The sequence below is a fragment of the Siniperca chuatsi genome, linkage group LG19 (assembly GCF_020085105.1).
Source record: "Siniperca chuatsi isolate FFG_IHB_CAS linkage group LG19, ASM2008510v1, whole genome shotgun sequence".
NCBI classification, from domain to species: Eukaryota; Metazoa; Chordata; class Actinopteri; order Centrarchiformes; family Sinipercidae; genus Siniperca; species Siniperca chuatsi.
Window position 1 is genome coordinate 25,534,598 of NC_058060.1, and position 21,704 is coordinate 25,556,301.

General features: G+C 44.5%; 3 protein-coding genes across 8 annotated transcripts in view; 2 read left to right on the forward strand and 1 right to left on the reverse strand.

Moving 5' to 3' along the window:
* Positions 1 to 5,088, forward strand: part of LOC122866461 (NACHT, LRR and PYD domains-containing protein 12-like) — a 20,826-nt gene extending 15,738 nt beyond the window's left edge. The window contains 2 exon segments of the mRNA XM_044176152.1: positions 1,928 to 2,101; positions 3,195 to 5,088. Coding sequence (XP_044032087.1) covers positions 1,928 to 2,101; positions 3,195 to 3,216 — 196 coding nt within the window. The 3' untranslated portion in view covers positions 3,217 to 5,088.
* LOC122866462 (protein NLRC3-like) overlaps positions 1 to 21,704 on the reverse strand; it is an 876,731-nt gene that overhangs the window by 685,312 nt on the left and 169,715 nt on the right. The gene's annotated exons all lie outside the window — the stretch shown is intronic.
* Positions 5,812 to 21,704, forward strand: part of dnah5l (dynein, axonemal, heavy chain 5 like) — a 61,944-nt gene continuing 46,051 nt past the window's right edge. For both annotated transcript variants that reach the window (XM_044176121.1, XM_044176122.1), the window contains exons 1-25: positions 5,812 to 6,055; positions 6,621 to 6,724; positions 8,020 to 8,208; positions 8,297 to 8,371; positions 8,575 to 8,664; positions 9,665 to 9,736; positions 10,129 to 10,230; positions 11,132 to 11,318; positions 11,950 to 12,115; positions 12,335 to 12,428; positions 12,538 to 12,636; positions 13,326 to 13,507; positions 13,670 to 13,789; positions 13,900 to 14,005; positions 14,437 to 14,532; positions 14,790 to 14,885; positions 15,015 to 15,188; positions 15,508 to 15,597; positions 15,684 to 15,839; positions 17,328 to 17,467; positions 18,031 to 18,182; positions 18,346 to 18,553; positions 18,911 to 18,998; positions 19,153 to 19,276; positions 20,086 to 20,258. In XM_044176121.1, the coding sequence (XP_044032056.1) occupies positions 5,812 to 6,055; positions 6,621 to 6,724; positions 8,020 to 8,208; positions 8,297 to 8,371; positions 8,575 to 8,664; positions 9,665 to 9,736; positions 10,129 to 10,230; positions 11,132 to 11,318; positions 11,950 to 12,115; positions 12,335 to 12,428; positions 12,538 to 12,636; positions 13,326 to 13,507; positions 13,670 to 13,789; positions 13,900 to 14,005; positions 14,437 to 14,532; positions 14,790 to 14,885; positions 15,015 to 15,188; positions 15,508 to 15,597; positions 15,684 to 15,839; positions 17,328 to 17,467; positions 18,031 to 18,182; positions 18,346 to 18,553; positions 18,911 to 18,998; positions 19,153 to 19,276; positions 20,086 to 20,258 (3,327 nt within the window). The remainder of the gene's footprint in view (positions 6,056 to 6,620; positions 6,725 to 8,019; positions 8,209 to 8,296; positions 8,372 to 8,574; positions 8,665 to 9,664; positions 9,737 to 10,128; positions 10,231 to 11,131; positions 11,319 to 11,949; positions 12,116 to 12,334; positions 12,429 to 12,537; positions 12,637 to 13,325; positions 13,508 to 13,669; positions 13,790 to 13,899; positions 14,006 to 14,436; positions 14,533 to 14,789; positions 14,886 to 15,014; positions 15,189 to 15,507; positions 15,598 to 15,683; positions 15,840 to 17,327; positions 17,468 to 18,030; positions 18,183 to 18,345; positions 18,554 to 18,910; positions 18,999 to 19,152; positions 19,277 to 20,085; positions 20,259 to 21,704) is intronic.

Genomic DNA, 21,704 nt, shown 5'->3' on the forward strand with positions numbered 1-21,704 from the left:
TGGGGCCCCTGTGTTTTTCACCACAGTGTCAGACACGCAGCCCTGCATTCTAACATACTGTGGCCAACTAGCCAGATAGTCCACAATCCAGGACACCAGGGGAGCGTCTACTTGCATTGCCGTTAGCATGCTCCCCAGCAGGGCAGGCCGGATGGTGTTGAACAAACTGAAGAAATCAAAGAACAGGTCTCTCACAGTGCTACCCGCACATCCAGGTGAGCATAGGCAAGGTGAAGCTGTGCCTGTGCTCACCTGCTCATTTAACTCCCATCTTTGGCTGCTAGGCAAACTGAGAAGAATCCACTGAAGAGGAACCTACGGTTACCTACGGCCCTTAGGACCAGCCTCTCCAGGGACTTAATCAGGTGGGAAGTCAGCACCACCGGTCTGTAGTCATTGGAGTCTTTGGTACAGGAACCAGGCAGGATGTCTTCCTCACCACAGAGACCCTGTCCAGACTCAGGCTCAGGTTAAAGATGCGCTGGAGTACTCCACGCAGCTGAGTGGCACACACTTTGAATACCCTCGGGGGACGACATCGGCCGAGTCTACACAGCTCTTTCCTCACATGCTCTGCTATGAAGGCTAGTGTGCAATGTATGTCTGAAGGCCCTCTTCTTCTCATTCAAGAGGACCTTGATGTCTCTGGTAACCCAGGTTTGTTGTTAGGAACAGCCAACAGCGTACAGTCTCTGTTGGAACAACATTGTTCACACAGAAGTTGATGTACCCTGTTGTACAACCCGTGAGTTCATCAATGTCCTCTCTGTGTGAATTACAGGGCACATCCCAGTCTGTTGCTTCAAGGCAACCCTGCAAAGCCTAATTAGTCTCCTGTGACCATCTCCTCACAGTCTTAGTAGTTACAGGCTGCTGGTGAACTAGAGGCTTATACAGGGGCAGAAGGTGGATCAGGTTGTGATCTGATCTTCCGAGAGGAGGGAGATCTATGGAGCTGTATGCCTCCTTAACATTGGCATGCAGAAGGTCCAGTGTCTTATTTCCCCTTGGCTGGATAGTCCACAAACTGTATGAATCTAAGCAGAGTCGCAGCCAGAGTGACGTGGTTGAAGTCCCCAGATATCATAAACAAAGGCATTCGGGTACTGCATCTGTAGTCTTGTGATGACTGAGTTTATGACGTCAGTCGTGAGTGACACGTCGATGGAGGAACGTAAACAACCAGGAACACGGCATGGGAAAACTCTGTTGGCAAATAATATGGGTGTAGGCTCAAGGCAAGCGGCCTACGTCTGAACAGACAACAACAGACCCGTTGAAAACAATGGCTCCGTCGATGCCGTATTGTTGTGTGAGGACAGACACGCGGTTTAACAAAAGTGTCCCTACAACGAAGAACACGGTGAAAACTCTCCACCACATTGTACACGCAACTAAGCTAAAAACAAACAATAAATAAGAATAATTTACGAAAAGAGCAGGAAGAAACAGCAACATACGGCATGTTGTTTCTGAAATGGCACTGTATGAAATGAAAACATTGTAGATTTCGTGAGAATAATTTCTTGACTTTTCCGACATACTGACATATTTGGCATCTTTCGAAACTTTGGGATCTTGAGTCGAACCTTAAATCAGTTTCTGTGGGTTTTTATTTGTGTTTGGCTGCACAACATGAGTTTGTATAGATGGAGCCACTGGTGGAGCTGGCAGAGGTTAAGAGGTGAAGTCACTACGTCTTTATTGAAGCAGCAGCACGATGTCATTAATATTAATGAGAGCTCTTTTTCACTTTTTGTATTTTACAGTTTTGAACCTGCAGCCTGTTGGGTTCAGGTGTTTGGAGTTTCCATTTTCTAAACTTCTACTTTCTAAACCTTCTTCAGCTCTGACCAGATTATTAAACACTGAATGATTTCATGCAGGAACATTGTCTTCTAAAGTTACATAATTTCTTTTTTTTCAGACTGACTTTCTGCAGTTTGTCAGAGACCAGCTGTGCTTCTCTGGCGTCAGCTCTGAAGTCCAACCCCTCCCATCTGAGAGAGCTGGAGCTGAGAGGAAACAACCTGCAGGATTCAGGAGTGAAGCCGCTGTCTGATCTTGTGGAGAGTCCACACTGCAGACTGGAGACTCTGAGGTCAGTAGAGGGCTGGAGTCAGTCCATGCTGCTTTCAGCAGTATTGTACTAAACACAGTTAGTATCACAGCAAAGATCCAGTATTTCCTGTAAACCTCCGACCTTCTCAGTGGCTGCTTTCCTCAGTGAAGCTGTGAGAGGAGGATGGTGACGGGCTTCAGGATTGGACAGAGAGAGAGAGAGAGAGAGAACAGTCAGCCAATCAGATGAGCCAGAAGCTCGTTGTGATCATGTGTGTGAGTCGATGTGAAGACGACTGTTGTTGCTGTGTTCATGTCTACAGGAAATAAAGCTGGATTCCAGCTGGCAGCATTACAACATGTACAGAGACAGTGTCCTCGTTCATCAGACTGTCGTAGCATCAAATCTGATCTCAAAGAGTTTGTTCTCTCATTTCAACACTAAACAACTGATCAGTTCATCTTTGTCACAGCTCTGAGATCAGTCTGACTGAAGCCTGCAGATCACTGGCTCTTATTTCAAAGAACCATCGTTACATTTAGTCAGCATGTGGTCTTTCTGCAGACCAGAACCTCTGCTGAAGTCCAGTAATCACAGCTGATGTTTAGCTGTTCAGTCTTTGAACATGTAGGACCTTTAACATCATATATATATCTGTCCATTTGTCTTTTGTTGTGTCCAAATGTTTTTATAACAGACTCCATATTTACACATTTGTCATGTAATATTTTATAAGTAGATGAAATATTCAGACGTGACTGAGACGCTGGTTTTTAACAGCTCTGAGCGCTAACAGCAGTAAATCCATCATTAAAGTGAGCAGTGAACATCTCTCTGTTTCTGCAGTCATGATGCGTTCAGGGACTCTCAGCACTTTATTTCCACTGTGTGCTTCAGTGAAATCTGCAGAGTAAACAGACTCGATGCCCAAAGTCTCTGCAGGTGTGTGAGCTTCCAGCTCAGTGTGTTCACTCCAACACGTTAACATGAGCGCTGAAAGGAAGCTGGCTGCGCTACACAGCCGCTCCACTTCTGGTCTGAACAGGACTGAGGTCCCTGCTGGTCTTTATACTGGATGTGCTGCTTCACTGACTGACAGCTGATGGAGGTGTTTCTCTTGTTTTCTCAACAGCTGGGAGCCATTTACGATTTAGTAAACAAGACGTTGTGTGTGTATTGAGAGAGGACCAGCTGTGTCCTGATGATCCAGAGGTTGAAGCAGCAGCTGGTGTGTGGAGAGGCTCTGACTGGGCCATGTTACTGGGAGGTGGAGTGGAGAGGAGAGCTTCACCCAGCAGTGACTGACGGAGGAATCACAACAAGTGGAGATGAGTGTCGGTGCTGCAGTCTGAACTGCTCTGAGATCAGCTCCACTGTCAGACACAAAGGCAAGTCCACCATCGTCCCTGTGTGTTCCTCTGGATGTGGCAGAGTATCGTCAGTGTATCTGGACTCTCTGCTGCTGCTCTGTCCTTCTACACCGTCTCTGCAGACACACTGAGACTCCTCCACTCCTTCTGCTCCACACTCAGCCACCTCCTCCATCTGGAACCTGGAACCTGGACCTGAGTCTCAGTCCGGCTCTGGGTTTACGTCCTTGCTTGGAAAGGCTTTAAAAATCAAATTTTCTGTATTTAAGTTTTAATTCAGTCTAAAAGTGAGATCTTCTGTCTTGATGCTTTGAAACTGTTGAAACCTGCCGATTATTACTGCTAATAGCACTAAAATTACGGGGGTTTAGTGTCCCCAAGCAACAAAAGTTTCATTTTGGGGTGATAAAGATTAATAACCATTAGCATTTCAAATGCAGCAATGAATGATGTAAGAAATACATAAAATACATCTAGTGCCTAATCATTGGTCATTTTAAATGTGTGTGTGCAACCCGGTCATCTCCTGTCAATAATGCAAATAACATGATTGATCTGGACATCTGCTGGGAGTTTTTAAGTACCATGACTCATGGGCTGCTTTCATTTGTTGTTTTGTGCACCTGTGCATAATTATTGACCCCCCTGTCTCTCAGCAGTGAACACTTTACTGCCCTTCCCCATTTCTGTTTTATGTCAGCCACAAAAACAAGACTTTGGAGCAGAATGGATTTAGGAAACACCTTCCCAAAGTGATTTCCCCACGCAATTATCAGTTAGTTAATTAGAAAAGTGGTATTTTTTTTCAGAATTTCTTTGTAATATTTGGTATTATAGGCAGTGATAGCTTAATGAAGTCTTTCTCTCTCCCTCCCCTCGTAAAGCTGTCCATGGTTCTGCCTCCAAAACACTCATCTGACCATGGAATAAGCTTATGATATAATATAAAGCAAATGCTTTATATCATATGTTGTTGTTTTTGTTTGTATGTAGGCTTTGTTTTTACCCTTTAAACCCCCCGACCACCCCAAAAGCCACAGTGTAATTCAAACACGGGTTCAAATGGACTTATTGTAAGTCGTTCTGGACAAAACAAATGTAACGTTGCGTAACAGCCCTAAATAAACTGGTTGCGTTGGTCAACACGCACTTTCTCTGCTGGTTGCTTTTCCACAAAGGAGGCAGCTTTGTTGTGTGTTTAGTTGCCAAGTCACTAACACACACACACAACTCCCTGTCAAGGTTACCGTGGCAACAGTCAAACTTTTCCTTTGCGGAGGCAGTTTGATTTACTTCCTGATGTCACTGCGGCTCTCTCATTGTCCCTCTGACTCCGACCCGCTGAGCAGCAGCGACTCGTCCTCAGACTCTGACAACACACAGGTCTGTCACCTTTCCTCCTTTCCTCTGTCTCGGCCTTTACGCCACGCTCTGCAGCAGCTCCAGCAGTTCAGGTTGTTCAACGTTTACAGCTCAGAGTTTCTGTTTGATCCCAAATGTTACTGTCTGTGCCTCAGTGGCTGGCTCAGTGGTTTAAAGTGTCTGTGATATTTTTTTGAGGGGGGTGCATTTGTTATTCTTGGTGTTAAGCTTGGTGTATTCAATATTCTGACTATAATATATAAATAATAATAAATATTTCCTTAAAAAATTGTATATTTTGTTTTTTAAATCACTTTTTATGTGACAATTGATTGCATATTTATTAATTTTCAACCCACTAACTACATAGTTGATGATTTACAGAAGGATGTTTTTTCTTTTGAAAAATTGTTCATATAACATATAAGAGGTTAGTTTCAGGACTTTCAGTACATCTGGTTTCTGTGCTTTTCTGTGAGCCCCGTTCATAGAACAGATACAGTGACCTTCCTAATCCTGCTTCCTAGAATACCTCTGAGTGGTTCTCAATCCTTATGAAGTAAATGAGGCAGTATCTACTTGCAGCCTCTCTTCACACGTTGTCAGTGAGTTGTGAGTGATTTTCCCTCCCCTTTCCAGATTGTTTCATTTGAATATTTAAAGGCTTGAAGAGATGAAACTACACATTTTTCAGCAATGTACGAAGAAAAGATTTGATAAAAGTCTATGATTTTTTTGAAGCAGAGGTATGTTTTGTGTTCTCTTCTTTCCTGTAAATCATCTCATGACCTCTCAGATTTATCTGGTGACCCTTGGTGAGGTCCTGACCCCCAGGTTGGGATTCACTAAACCACATTCCTAACACCACAATAAATCTTTACCAGGTAGACCTGACTAACTCATAAGTCAACGAACATGTGGTGCCTACACATGACTTCTGAGGATGTACATTTTAAAATAAAGGTTTCTGTTAGTGTATGTTGAAAATGTTTGAGCTGAATATGTCTCGACTCTCAGATGGCAGATCCAGACTGTCAGTCTCCAGCTGAGGTTTCACACAGGCAACAGGTGTCGATTGTTCCCCCAGCTGGCAGCTCTGAACCTGGGCTGAATGGCTGTGGTCCTTCCCCGGACGCAGAGCTCCAGGCAGGGGTTCAGGGAGTCCAGGACGGCCCTGGGGGAGCGGAAGAGGATGAGGAGGAAGGAGGAGCAGACAGAGCCTTAACCAAACCCAGACCTCCGCTGCTTCAGCTCCGCAGAGGTACAGACAACCATAAACTGAAACTATAGTCAAAGTGTGCATTGAAACTAAGGCTAATACTAATACTGATACTGTTAGTTCTAACACTGACACTCAAACTACTGGTAATAATAATAATGATAATGATTATTATTATTATTGACCTGCTACTTAACTTTAACAATATTAACGACTAATCATCCTAATCTGAATCCTAATAGTAACTAAATCTGCTTCTACTAGTTTTACCAATTTTACTCCTAGTATGGCTTTCACTGCTATTAATACGACTATTACCACAAATAATCACAGTAATAATTTGTCACTTCCTATGAATGGATTTAATGCACCTAAATCATTTCCGGGTTAGGGTTAGGGTATCCACATACACACACTTTGTGTCGTGCAAGATGTGATTTAGGTTTTGATGCTCTTACCAATTTTATGGTTGCCTAGCAATGGCAAAATAATAAAAGCCAATAACATAATGAAAACAGGGCAGTGTGAGTTTGTGATCAGCTCTAGTTTAGGTATTGCTGGGTGTTGTGGTTTAATTTTAGTGCGTTTTTTTCCTCTGAATCTCCAGATGTGACCGGCAGAGGACACCGGCGATTTGGAGGCCAGAATCTGAGAGCCATTAATCACATGTCTTCTCTGGCAGCTGCTCCATCCCCGACCACTGGCACCTCTGTGAGTAAACAGTAACAGCCTCCAGCCACAGGAGGCGCTATGATGCTAGGATAGAGGCATGTAATCACATTTTCTTTTTTTTAATCTGAAGCATCAGAGGAGATAAATGTCTCTTACCGTGATCAGTAGACACTGCCATGACTCTTTACAGCAACTAGGGGGCAGGTGGACTCACTGTGAGTGTGTGAATAATTGAATATTTGAAATGAGGTTCTGAATCCATGAGGTGATTCACACCTGAAAACAGTTGGACCATGCCAGCGTCTGGGTGAATTTATGACAAAGCAAGTGTATCATAAACTACATTTTGCAGAGCATACTATGGTATTTTTCCTTTTTGATTTTTTTAATGTGTTTTTTGGCAGCATTTGGTTTTCAGTTTATTGTTATCTATTAACATCAGCAGCAAACAGCAGACAGACGCAGTCAGAGAACAGCTGGTGAACATAGTGGAGCATCTAGCAGCTAAAGAGCCAGATATTTCCTTCAGGAGCTGCAAAAACAAAATCCAAACCTACATGGCCCAGTGATTGCCTAATAACTGGTGGGTAGCAGCAACAACTGCAATCAAGCATTTGCGATAACTTGCAATGAGTCTTTTACAGCGCTGTGGAGGAATTTTGGCCCACTCATCTTTGCAGAATTGTTGTAATTCAGCCACATTGGAGGGTTTCCGAGCATGAACTGCCTTTTTAAGGTCATGCCACAGCATCTCAATAGGATTCAGGTCAGGACTTTGACTAGGCCACTCCAAAGTCTTCATTTTGTTCTTCTTCAGTCATTGCAAGTTATTGCAAACGCTTGATTGCAGTTGTTGCTGCTAAGGGTGGCCCAACCAGTTATTAGGTTTAGGGGACAATCACTTTTTCACACAGGGCCATGTAGGTTTGGATTTTGTTATATTCCAAATAATAACAACCTTCATTTAAAAACATTGCATGCATTTTGTCTTTACTTGAGTTATCTTTGACTAATATTTAAATTAGTTTGATGATCTGAAACATTTAAGTGTGACAAACATGCAAAAAAATAAAAAATCAGGAAGGGGCAAACACTTTTTCACACCACTGGATGTCAAAGTTATGTTCACAAATTGTTTCTGCTGAAAACAAGTGGACAAAATAAATCAGTTATTGGAGGTTTATATAAACTGACTTGACTTCTGTCTCCAGTAATTGACAAAGATGGTGGTGAGTAGCAAACAGTGTGAACATGTCTTTGCTCTGATCAGGATCACCAGGATCAGAAATCTAACCTGCTCTGCACAGTATTTTCAGTGACTAATTTCTCTCCAGGTGTCAGGTAAAAGGACGGTGCTGTTGTCCAATGAGGCGAGGAGAGAGATAGCAAAGCAGGCGAGAGCCGTGAAGGAGGAGAGACGAGCAACGCTGGACGCCCGACACAAATACTTGATCAGCAGGGTGGTGGACACCGGGACCCTGGGGGAGCTGGAGGTGGAGGACGCCCTCCTCTCTGATGAGAAGGTAACATCACAGTCCTAGAAATGACGTTTCATCTGTTCTCCATGAGTCAGGGGTCCATTGTTGGACAATTCATGTCTGATTCTTCCAGTTCAGTCTGATTGACGAGTTCTTTGCTGCGAACGGATCCAAGAAGCTGATTTTCTTCTATCAGAATGTGAAACAGGTAACTTTTCTCCCATAAAAAATATATTTTAATTGATATAACTTTTATGTACAGTTGTATCTTTTTCTGTCTCTCTGATCTCATTCTGTTTTTCTAATTTCAATTTCTGTGTCCCTCTTCTCCTTCTTTCCTCTCTTTTTCTAATCATCATTTTCTCATTTTTCCTCCCTGCTTCTCTCTGTTCTTTATGTCTTTCTCCCCAGAATCTGTCCTCCAGTTATTCCTCCTTTGTGGACGTAGCGACCTCAGCTGTGGCTCAGAGGAAACTCTTCCTCACGACAGGGAGCTCTGAGGTAGGAGGTGTAGCTTTATGAATGCAGATCTGTCTGAGGAGTTTCACTCTGAGCTCAGAACAACGCTGCACTGCTTGCTTCATGTCCACCATTGTTCTGCCTCAGAGAGAGTAACTCTGGTTGAGTCTGTGTTGTGTTGCTATGGAAGAAGATCCTGTGTGCTGCTTTGTTTGGCGGTTAGCAAGGTGATACAAAACACCTTCAGGGTCAATTACACAGTCTGACTCTGGGCAAGTAGACTGGTAAACCTACTATCCATTTTCTGTGTCTCTTGTACCAAGTTGCTGTCTCTATGAGAAGCAACAAAGCTACATGCTAATAATGCTGCTAATGAATTCTGATAAGGGTTTTAAAAGTATTATAACAGTACATTTGTAAATTCAGCTATCTAAAAAATGTAGTTTTCCCAGATTACTGTTTAAATAAGACATCTGCAAACATGTTTTCAAAATGGGTTTTCATCTCAAACCGGTGAGATGTTCTCAGGTAGACCTGATCCCCCAAAACCCTGAGGATCTGATTCAACTGAAACTGGTTTAACAGTTTCTTGTCCACCTTGGTTCCAGGTCCAGTCTCAGATAAATTGCTACAGATCTCTGGTCTGGGCAAAGTATTTGATCTGAGGGCAGCTGGGAACAGTCTGATAACTTGAGCAACACATGCTGAATCTTTAGTAAGACCGTAGGAATAGTGAATCAGAGCTGTTTGTGTGAAAAACATCATCCAGTGCTGCCGTTCGCAGGCAGAAACACTCGTGGTCCCTGAGTCCCTTTTTCTGGACTCAGGGACATTTGAGTTCCATTTTCAAATGCGTCGTTCTGGTTCAGGTCCATGTTTTCTCTCAGGTTCAGGTAAGAAAATAGTATTTTTCAGGGTTGGTTCAAAATTTTAGATTCATGAATATCTTCAGTGCAGACTGTGACTCTTCACCTGTTGACCACAGCACCTGATCCAAGTGCACCTGATTAAAATGAAACTAAACCGAGCCTGTTTTTTCCAGCCGTTACTGGGGAAGTGTCTGTTCTTCCTGAGAACTACTGACAAGGCGATAACCACCGCTAACATACAGCAGGTCAGTAGCTTGGCTCGGTCCTCCAGATTCAGACAGACCCTGTTGTCTCGACGTGGTTAGTAAGACAGCTATAATCTACCTGTGGAACATCTTCTTGTTTCATTTTATATCATAGAAATTCAATTGAAATATACTGTATGTGTCTGAAGAGTTTTATTAACCACACTGTTTCATTAGTAGTGTTATTTTTACAACTAGGATAGTTATTTTTGACACATCCTACTTTTTAACCATCAATATGACAGAATATTTCAGTGTATTGCAGATGAAGAATCTTGCATATTTATTTCTTGCAACAAAGTAACTTCGGCAGCGACCAGCAGAGGTGCTGCTAAATGAAGATCCGACTCCCCACGCGTGGCGTCATGCTGTTGTACCTGCTGTGTTTACAGGAGGTGAACTTCGGCATGTTGGACTGCAGTGACGGCAGCATCCTGAACGGTCTGGAGACTCTGCTGGCTCACATCATGTTACCGGCCCTCAGGTCCCAGCAGGTAGGCACACCATCCGTTCTGTATTCTGTAGTTGGTTAGCAGTAGCAAATGATTAAAGCTGGCCTGTGTGGTACCTTGTAAACAAACAAAGCTTGTTCATATCAAACACATTTTCTTGATTCTATTTTGTTTTCTGATCTAGCTAAAAACATTGGATCAGTGTAAACGGTCGGTCGGATGAACAAAAGAACCAACTTTCTTCATTCATTTGAAAGATTTTTCTCTTCATGATCTGTCATCTTTTTCTTTTAATCTTTTTCATGGATAATAATATTCCATCTGGTAGAAAATATAGTTCCAAGTGAGATATAATTACATCTAAACCATCAAACCCAAAACATTTGGACAAATTCTAAGACGCTATAATCATAATGTGGGTTATTAGATTTTACAAACAGAGCATGGATAAATGCAGATGGAGATGATTCATAGATTTTACAAATGTTTTGCTGCCAGTAGAAATGTCCGAGCAGTGAGATCGATTTACACACTGGTTTGAGTGATCTGTACACAGTAGAAATACAGAATGCAGGTTTTTAATAAATGTGCAGGTGTTTGTCAGATGGTTTATTGTAATGGAAAACATACAGAGAGACTAAAAACTACCTCTGCGCTGGCGCCCTCATCAGTATTTGGACAGTGCAAATACAAACCCCGATCATCAAAGAGCTGTTAGAGCCGTGTGACGCGATGCAACTAAGAGAACTGTCCTTAATAAGACCTAAGCAGCAGGTGAGAGAGTGTCAGCCAGCTCTGTTTGTTTGTGATGACTGACAGTCTGTAGTTTGTCTCCTGATGCCTTCTGTTTGTGCTGTAAGAATATATACTGTGTATATAGTATATGATTGCATTTGGACCTTTCAGCCTGTGTTTTTACTGTTGACCCTGAACCTGTGTCCAGACCTGGGGCTCTGTGCAGGAGGGCGTATCCTGTCCGGACGTCCAGTCCTTTCTGTCTTCAGTGGATCAGTTCGTCAGTAATCTGAGCTCGGCCAGAGTCAACATGGAGAGAAAGTTCCGGCTGCAGCAGGTCGACCTTCCTGATGCCATCGGGCGGCTGAGCAGCCCTGCAGACTACACGGCCGCAGGTAGGAAGGTCAACCACAGCCACATTTTCTACCTGTGCCTGTCCTCCTCAACCCTCCAGTGACCCAGCCAGTACCCACTTTATTACAGCTCCTGCTTTGGCTGCTCTAGGCTTTGGAGGCAGCGTTTGATACATCATCCCTTTAAATGTCCAAATCTGTGCTGAAACACGTAGTAATCTGGAGGTAGAGGGAATAAACCAGCAACATGTCAAAATGAGGTGATAAGGACCATCCAGGTAATCTGGAGAACTATAGAAAACAGGACAGATGTCATTCCTCATCAAGCTCGTGAGGGGACACTGCCCAGATCAAGACCAGCACCTCTGCCTGTGGTTGTGATGAGTTCAGTTAAGCAGAACTTCGAGTCTGGGAAGAGTGTCGCTGCTGAATAAACTGTGTGGCGGTAGGTTATGATTTCCTGCTGATTCTCAGGGATTCCTGGATACAGCGTGATGGTATTTTATGCCAGAGCTCATCTGGCATTTGTTCGTTCATATCTTCCTCCCATTTTCTTTGAGCGTCTTGTAGATCTGTTACAGCGAGCGGATCCCACATTATGGCCATGTACCAAAAGCCTCATCCATAGTTTTCAAGTGAATCATTTTGAAACAGCTTTTGCTTCTGCTCTCAGCCAATAACAGCGAGCTGGTGGAGCGTCTGGAGGGCGTGGTCTCGGCGTGGGCCAATCAGATCAAGCAGGTGCTGACGGAGAGCGAGCAGATGAGGAAGGAGGCCGATGACGTCGGCCCGTCGGCTGAGCTGGAGCACTGGAAGAGACGCATGGTCACCTTTAACAGGTAGATGATTCTTCTTCTTTGTTGTTCATGTCCCACTTTTAGTTTCCTGTTGTCTGGGAATCACTTTAGATTGTCTGACATCATTTAGTTTAATGTCTTAATGTTTTGTCTTGTCTGCTCAAATTTTAATTTATACATTCATTCATTAGTTAATAACATCAATAATGCTGATTAAAACGTGTGTGTGTGTGTGTGTGTGTGTGTGTGTGTGTGTGTCAGTCTGATGGAGGAGGTGAAGCGTCCTCAGGTGAAAAGGACTCTGGGAGTTCTGCAGGTCACCAAGTCCAGAACGCTACGATCCTGGAGAGAGCTGGTCAGCTTCTGAAACAACACTAATTTAAACTGAAAGAAAAGTTTAGTTCACAGCAGTTTATGGATTATGTTGCTAATATCCTGATTGATTGATTGATTGATTGTGTAAGGACGGGGCCATCACTGTCGTGGCTAACGAGGCGAAGGACAACGTGAAGTATCTCTACACTCTGGACAAGTTCTTTGGCCCGCTGGGGAAATGCACTCCGGTAAACAGAAACTTTTTGCGTCTTTATATTCTGTCTTTGGATTCAAAGCAGCAGCCTTCCACCTGTTTGTGACCTGCCCATGATCGTGTCTTTCCCCCATATTTTATTTTCAGTTCAGCGAACAGAAAAGAATAATAATAATAAGAATAATAATAAAAGAACACATACATACTCAGTAAAGTATCAACAGTGTCAACATTTAAAAAATAAATACAAGAAATGTTTCAGATAAATAAATAAAAGATGAATGTGAATTCGGTCCGAGGAAAAAGGCCCTGAAACACCTGAATTACAGTGCAGCTGCTCAGTATGAATGATAAAAACGAGTCAGTTTTCGAAACGTTTTGACTTGCAGATGCGAGTGTATGCGTGTATTTATGGGTGACGTTATAGAAATCTCTATAATTAGACGTCAGTGCTGTGTGTGCAGTGTGTTAGGGAGCGTTAAACAATGCGGTGCCACTAAATCATTTCACCCGCTCCTTTAAAATTAGATTTTTCAAGTTTCTTTCCAACATGTTTAACCTTTTTTAACCTACATAACTCACCTGGATTGTTTGCCTGCACACCTGAAGAATCTTGCTAGTTTTCAGCGTTTAGATTATTTTTCATGTTACGGCTAAGAGGTGGTGCTAAATGGATGGAGGCTGCTGGAGCCGCTGCTGTCTCACCTCCCTTCCCTCTGCCAGACCAGCATGCTGGAGCACATCCCCGGCCTGATGACCAGCATCGGGATGATCCACACTGTCTCTCAGTACTACAACACCTCAGAGAGGATGACCTCGCTGCTGCTCAAGGTCACTAACCAGATGATCACCACCTGCAGGAGCTACCTGTCGCAGGGCGTGGCCCGCATCTGGGACCACAGCAGGTACAGAGGACTAGACCTGATCAGACCAGACCAGACGTGTCTGGATTAGACGAGTCAGAACAAGATTACATTAGATGAGAATAGAGTTGACAAAAGAGTGTGTGTGTGTGTGTGTGTGTGTGTGTGTGTGTGTGTGTGTGTGTGTGTGTGTGTGTGTGTCAGGCCGGTGCTGCTGCAGCGTATCTCAGACTGTTGTAATCTGAATGTGGAGTATCAGCGGAGCTTCCAGACCGTCAGAGACAAACTGAGAGGAAGCGCTGAGAACAGACAGTCGGACTTCAGGTAAACACCGAGCAGCAGCTCGTCGTCTCCATGCCAACCGTCTCTTACAGTAAAACTGAAACTTTCACCCTCTCTGCCGTGTTCTTTCTGTTTCTCTCGTTTCTCGGCAGTGAGAACTACATCTTTGGGAAGTTTGATGCTTTCTGCCGACGTCTGGAGAAGATCGCTGACATGGCGTCTTCACTGGAGAGCCTGGCTGCTCTGCAACACATGAAGGTGACAGCACTTAAATATTCCTCAAATGCAGACCAATGTCATCCGCCTAAACATTTGTTATTGTATGCTACACACGTTTCTTTCTACACATGTGTTTTATTTTGGTTATTGTTTTTAGATGCAGGTGAGGGTCAGTTATTTTGGGGTTATGATCGTGATTTTGCTTTTGGATTAGTTCACGCAATCCTACAAATGTGTACACAGGTTGTTTTTTTAAAGTTTTTGACATCTGAAAACCACAAGATTCCTTTTCATTCGATGAGTAGAAGTTTCCCTTCAGCTTCCTGCTGATAAATCGCTGAACAGAAATGCAGGTAACAGCTGGTCTCCAGGCCGGCTCTTCTGCTCAGATCAGCCGGTGTGTATTATAGCTGGAGAAAGGAGTTTGTCGAGCAGCATGTGAACGTACTCAGAACAAGACTGTGTTCCAGGTGGAGGGCGCTGAGAAGATCTACGTTCGCTACCAGACCATCGTCTCCACAACCAGGTCCAAGACCTACGACGTCCTGGACCTCCGCAAGCTGGAGGTAACGTTATAAAAATGCTGTATATGAACAGAATAATAAAATGATTTGCAAGAAACAGAATGATTAAACAGCACTTTTCTTAAAGTTAAGCAGAGAAATACAAGCAATGAAAATAAAAACAAAAAATAAAAAAAAAAAAAGAGGTTAACTTCGCCGCGAAATACAATCAGGAAGTCCAGTTTGAGTGACTAATGATTCAAATGTGTGTGTGTGTGTGTGTGTGTGTGTGTGTGTGTGTGTGTGTGTGTGTGTGTTAGTTTGACAGCGACTACGCAGACTTCCAGCTCCAGATTCAGGATTTGTTCCAGTCTCTTCGGTCTCTGCTGGACTTCTGGTTCCATCAGTCTCTCACTGTGAGTTCAACACCACCAGAACTAAAACGGACTCTCAATCTGCTCAGAGTCGGTTCAAACTGAAGCGTTTGTAGCGTTAATAACGGTGGCTGAACATGTGATCTGCCATGTGGAGTGTTTGTGTTTCAGACGGAGCGGATGCTGGAGCTGCTGGCGGTGTTTGAGTCCGGCCCGACGGCTCGTCTGGACCTGAAGCAGCACCACCTGCTGCTGCTGCAGCGCTACAGCAGAGAGCTGGAGCTGCTGAGGAAGACCTACCAGAGACAGAGGGACAGACCCCCCACCGGACGCAACCTGCCCCCGGTGCGAACACCTGTCTGACCGAGTCTTTGGTCATTTTCACTGCTGATTGTTCTCTCGATGTATTGATGAATTGTTTTGTTCATAAAGTATCCTTTATATTTCCCCCGACCCACAGTGACTCTTCAGACCAACAGGATCCAAAGCTGTTCAGTTTAATGTCACATCAAATCCTGTTTTTCTTTTTTGGCTTAAAAAATGACGATTATTCAATTATCAGTAGTAAATAAAATTTCTGCCGATCCACTAATTGATTAATCGGCTAAGCAGAGACATCACCTGTCCGTCCGTCCGTCTGTCTCTGTCCCCGTCTTGCTCTCAGGTGGCAGGTAGGATCCTGTGGTGTCGTCAGCTTTTCAGGAAGATTGAAGCTCCCATGTTGATCCTGAAGAAGAAGCTTGACGTCCTCAAGGTACCACCTCTGATTTGACCTCATCAATCATCAATATTACTGATCAGTGTGACCTCAGCGACCCCGCCTGCCTGTCTCTCTGCCAGGGACCAGAGATGACTAAAGTGATCAGGAGCTACAACAAGATGGCCGTGGTGTTGCTGCAGTACGAGTTGCTGCACCTGCAAGGGTGGAGTCAGGCTGCAGAGGGCGCGCCGCACTGCCTGAACGCCGCCCTGCTGGTCCGACATGAGAACAGCAAGGTGCTGGGTGACGCAGTGACAGATCAGGGGATGAGGGACCGAAAACTGGTGTTTGTGTGACAGTTTCAATGATTGAGTATTGCCTTCTTCAGGTTCTAAGCAAATTATTAGCACACCTACATGTGGATGCCATTGATCAGTGATCAGTCGAATCAACATTGTGATCGACAATCCTCTTGTTCACCTTCTCAGCCAGAGTCAGATGTTTCACATGGATGTCAGTTTCATCTCTGTGCCTCCAGTACAGAGGCAGGTCCAGGACGTGTTTAGCCTAGCTTAGCACAAAGACTGGAAGCAGGGGGAAACTGTTAGCCTAGCTCCATTAAAAGAAAATCCACCTGTTGCTAACAAGCTAGTCACCAGTCCACCCTGCAGAGTTTGACTTCTCACCCAGAGTCGGTTGTATGACTGTGAGGGTGTGCAGCACTGAATCTGTTAGAACTGGGTTTAATTAACTTGAACGACAGACTTCGGCTGTTTGTTCTCTCAGTCTCTTCTGTATTAATTAACAGTACTTAGCTGGATATATTGACGCTTTCAGGAACATCGGAGTTTCCCAACTGTAAATGTGACTTTGCAAACCAACTAAAGTTCAGGACTTAAGAGACGCTGCGTCAGACACTGAGCCCAGCGGCTAGCTCCGATGCTAACTGCAGCTAAAACCACAGTGTCTCCCAAAACAAATAAAACAAAATACAACATGTAAGTCAGACAGACTTGCAGTTTCCCCCTGCTTCCAGTCTTTGTGCTAAGCTAGGGTTCCTGGACGTCACAGTAAGATGGTTGTTCTGAAAAACATACATCCAACTGTTCAGTTTACCAGCTGAATAAATCGGTACTTTAGGACTATAGAGAGCCGATTGTCCTGACATCACTTCCTGTGTAGCCTCTGTTCCAATAGCGTTATAGCGGATATTAGAAAGTGAAACCTTCATGATTTTAACAAAGTTAAAGATTACATTGAAGAGTTAGCACAGAAAAAAACTACAGCTCCCATGAAAATGTACAACTGCAGCAGCGCGAATACTTACGTCATCGTAACCTGGTTTCATCCATAAAACTCACCAACGCTCTCTTTTCCAGCTGTATCTCTGCTGTCAGCGCCAGTCCGCGACACCTCAAAGGGCTTTTGGGAAATGGTGTTTGTTAAAAGCTAAGGAACAGAAATATGAAATAAACAACAATATTATATCTAAACACATGAAGCCACACGACACAGATGGATATATGGATTCTTAGTTATTAATATTTTGAATGAGATTTTCTAATTTCTGGAACAGAACCTGGAAGTTCAGGTTTTACTTCGGCTCTCTATTGGCGATGTGTCGTTCTCTAAAATCAGCGTTGAGGCTTCCGTTTTTATTCTCAACACGTGGTTCAGAGATCTACACTCTGCGTCCTTTTTGTTTTGTCATTTTGTTGTTGGATATTATGTCAAACACGTGTCAAGACACGGGCTCAGTTTGTGAGGAACTGTCTGTTTCCCAGGAGGTTTTCGTGAACCTGGACCCTGTGGTGCTGGAGGTGCTGCAGGAAGCCCGCTGGATGACCAAGCTGGGGGTCACCGTGCCAAAGGTCATCCTAAAAATGAGCTCCAGAGAGGCACAGGTCAAAGCTCTGTACAAGCGGTGAGGACAGCTGAAGTCTCTGAACTGCGGGTGGTTTGGTCTGGTTGGGGAAGCAGAAGTGTTTGACAGGCGTTCAGAGAAATGAAGCCGTGGAAAGTAAACGAATACACGTCAGTTTCACAGAGAGCACAAGATGCAGTCGTGTGTTTAATTTCACTGCACGTTACAGAAACCAGTCCCTGTTGTGGTTCGTGCAGCTGCCCTGATTTTCATTGTTTTGTACGTGTTTGTGCAGTTTTTTCTTTACTGTGATTGATTTTTTTTTTTTTTTATGGATTTTCTTGTTTTTGTAATTTGGTATTTCAAATTTAACATTACTTTTGTTTAGTTGACTTTACTTTTTTTTGGTCTTGAATATACTCTATTTAATTTTACACTTTATTACTTGACTTTTACTTTGAATTAAATTCCAGACTTTACTCCACATTTCTGGATTCTGCAGCTCGTTTTGCCTTGACATGATATGAGCGATGTCGCCTTGCCTCGAGTCATCTGGCCTGGCCTTTACTTAGCTTGACACTGGATTTGACCTGTACTGCCTTGACTCTGCTCTGCTGGTCCAGGCTGCTGGAGCTGCTCCAGGACTACAGCTCGGTGGTTACCAGGATCCCGCCTTCCCTCTTCCCTCTGATGCAGCCCTTCATTGGCCGGGTGGAGGCGTCTCTCTCTCCTGGACTCACCACACTGTCCTGGACCGCTCTCACTACTGATGCATGTACGCAGGAAGAGATGGATTCATGTTTGGATGGATGCAGAGAAACACATTTGCTGTTTTATTTGTTGTTATATGATGAAGAAAACATGTAACAATCACTAAACATCAGTTTTATCAACAGTACTAATAATAATGATCCAGTTCCACTCTCTGTCCTGCTCAGTCATAGAGAGTGTGTATCTGGCTCTGAAAGAACTGGATCAGGTGTCCAAAGTTGCCACAGACCTGTTGGAGTGTCGCATCGGTCGGCTGCTTCAAGCCATGTCGTCCTGCTGTCTGCTGGTCCTGCCTGAAGACTCCCCTGCCTCGCCTCAGGACCTCCTGCTGCAGACGGACAGCTCAGTCCGAGCTGCTGCGCTCACTCTGAACTGGTAACAGTGATGATGAAACAATATTCACACTCCTGGCACACCGGCTTAACACGCGTCCAATAGTCGGGATGCGGTGCTGTCCTGTTTCCCAATGTGCATCAACTCTTGATGCGCTGCTGCTGCTGCTGCAGCTTCTTCTGCTCCTATTTTATATCTGTGTTAAAAATATATTCTAAAGTTAATACGAGGCTTCAGAAGTCTGAGTTGGACAAACAAAGTGGATTTCTTCTAAAGTGAGGGTCATTGTAGTACAACAGTTCTTTTTGTTATTATCCTGCCACTGCAGCTCAACGAGGACACACACACGTCATTTCAGTGTGTGTGTGTGTGTGTGTGTGTGTGTGTGTGTGTGCACAGGCAGAGTCAGCAGGTAGAGAAGTATGTGTTTGAGCTGATTGAGGAGTTGAAGAGGAAGATGAAGACAACAGAGACTGTTAATCTGGAGGTAACACACACACACCAACACACACACACACAAACCATTGTCATTCACACACAAAGTTTTCCTCCTCTTTCATCCTTTTCCTCTCCTCTTCTTCTCCTTTCCTCCTCCTCCTCCTCCTCCTCCTCCTCCTCCTCCTCCTCCTCCTCCTCCTCAGGGATCTTTCCAGTGTCTCCATCCAGACTCCAAGCAGAAGACTCGCTGTCAGTCTTGTCTTCCTTGTCGTTTCTACAACCTGATTGGTCAGCTTTGTCATCGCAACACCGAAGCCCTGGTCAAAGGTCAGCCTGCCGTCCTTCCATGTCTCCTTCCTCTTTCTGTCTTCCCTCAGTTTGACCTCTTGTCTTGTCTGTTCAGGTGAGACGCCCACATCACAGTTCAGTTCCTCACCTGCCAAAACTCACGTCCGCACGTGTAATTCACAGTAATTATGATTTGAGAGGAGAACAATCTTTTATAAGCATGAAATCTCTTCTGAAAATATATGAAATATGGAATAATGGACGTGTCCCCCTCAATATTTGTAATGCACCAGACACGTCATCGGATCCTCCAAAAGAAAGCTAGTTTGTTCCCCTCAACTTGAAGCAGCTCTCCTGCGCTCGCCTCTGCACCATTTCCTCGTCCGTACGCTCAAACTCAGTCTACAACAGTCATTCAGCACCGTGACATTCGCTGTCTGACATCTTCCTTGTCAAAGCATCACTACTTTGCAGAGTTACTTCTTTGCTAACTGAGTTTGAGTTCGACGTAGAGGAATTTCCAAACATCACAGCATGTGTAGCAGCTGAATTCAGCACGTGATCATCACAGATCCCTTTACAATGTTAACATTATTAAAAGGAAACGAAAGGAAACGTGAGCTACGTTTAGCAAGTTTCAAGTCTCTGCATGTTGATTTTGATAGCGTGCTAAAATGAAGTGAAACCAGTGCGCCCCCGAAAGGCAGGAAAAACATACGGGTCAGTAATTTAAGTTGTAAGCACATGAGATTTACTGGGCTGATGTGCGAGGCCTGGTGTGGTCCTTCATCACACCGTGTTGTACTGTCCGCCATCACGTCTCAGCTCTGTTCACTGTTTCCTCCCAGCCACCAAATCCTCTCTGGACGCCCTGAGGAGGAGACTTCACGTCCCCAAATACCAGCCGTCCTCCTCCTCTTCCTCCTGCAGCAGCCAGTCGGCTCCTCCTCCTCTCTTCAGAGCCTCCATCCAGCTCGCCATCCCCAACATCGTCCTCAGACCCAGCCTGGACGACATTCAGGTACTCCTCTTCGATCCTGTCGCTCCAGAGCTCTGTCGACAGATGCTGCACGCTCGTCCGGCACAATCACATCTAACGGTTCTGTTCATAGAATATCTTGTTATCAAGTCCAGCCCGTATCAGACTTTGACTTGACTGAAGATACTCCGCAAGAAGTTTAAACATTTGTGTTCTGGTAAGTTGTCATGGCGATACAAGTGTGATTATTTTAAGCAGTTAAAACTGGACCACCAGCAGTAAAGAGTTCCCTTTTGGTTCGTTTGAGCTGTTGGATTATTCAAATTTGGGAAAGTACGAGATGTTTCCCACTTCTTGATGACTTGCTCTCACCTTTTGTTGTCTGCTGCTTTTAGTGTTTTCTTTTTTCCAAAAGTAGAGCCCTTCGAATCAGTGCAGGGTATCTGCAGCTCTTAGAAGTTATTAAGAGGGGTGAGTCTGGTCTCGTGGCTGCTGTCGACAGTAACATCAGGTCTGTCAGGAGACCTTCTCTAGACTAACAGTGGGATCGCTGTGACGGCTGATGGTGCTGCAGGAGGTGTTTCAGTCAGCACCATCAGACCTGCAGCCGCAGCAGCAGGAAGCTCGTCAGCTCAGAATAGACAAGTGTTTCTGTTAGCAAAAACTGAAATGAACTTAAATGAATAAATCAGTTTTTTATTTGTTAATCCATCCATCCTTTTCTGCCACTGATCCGGTCCAAGTGGTGAAAGTACTGCTCATGAAACTGCTCATGAAACTGGTATTAAATTGCATTCTGAGTGGTTTTAAAAAGGTCTTGAGTAAAGTAAACGCACCCTGGAGAACCTGCAGCGGCTTCAGCTGCCTCAGCCACTCCCCTCATTCAACAGCTGCATGAAATGGAGCACAGAGCCGTGTGAGACAGACTGGTCCAGATCAGATGTAAGTGCTGCTGCGGTGAAGTGGAGACGCTGAGGAGCACCAACAGCTCCGTTCACAGCACACAAGCAGCTCATCTGCAGCTCCGTGGCTGATGGAAACTGTCAGCTGATAGTCTGGAGCCAAGAATCACGCCGTTCCGTCTAATGGATGACTTTGGGGTTTGGTGGGTGTCAGAACGCTGCCTGCCCGAATGCAGAGTGGAGGAGAAGAAATGCTCCGGGGCTGGTTTTCCTGGCTTCCAGTGACGGGAAATCTTAATGTTCTTCCAACTTTGTGGCCATAGTTTGGTGAAGGTAGAAGAGAAAAACACGAAAGCTTCGGTCAAGTTTTCACAAATCCACCATAATTTACCTTTTAAAGTGACCCATAATCTGTATAGCGTGCCATTATCTCACAAACTGAATCTCAGGTAAAACGTTTCATATCAAGGCGTGCGTTACAGTGCCGTGTCCCGAATCTCAGAGCAGACATGAGCCGTCAGCCCCGTGGAGATGACCACTCCTGCTGCTCAGCGTTTCAGAGACAGCGACGCTTGTGTTGCTGTAG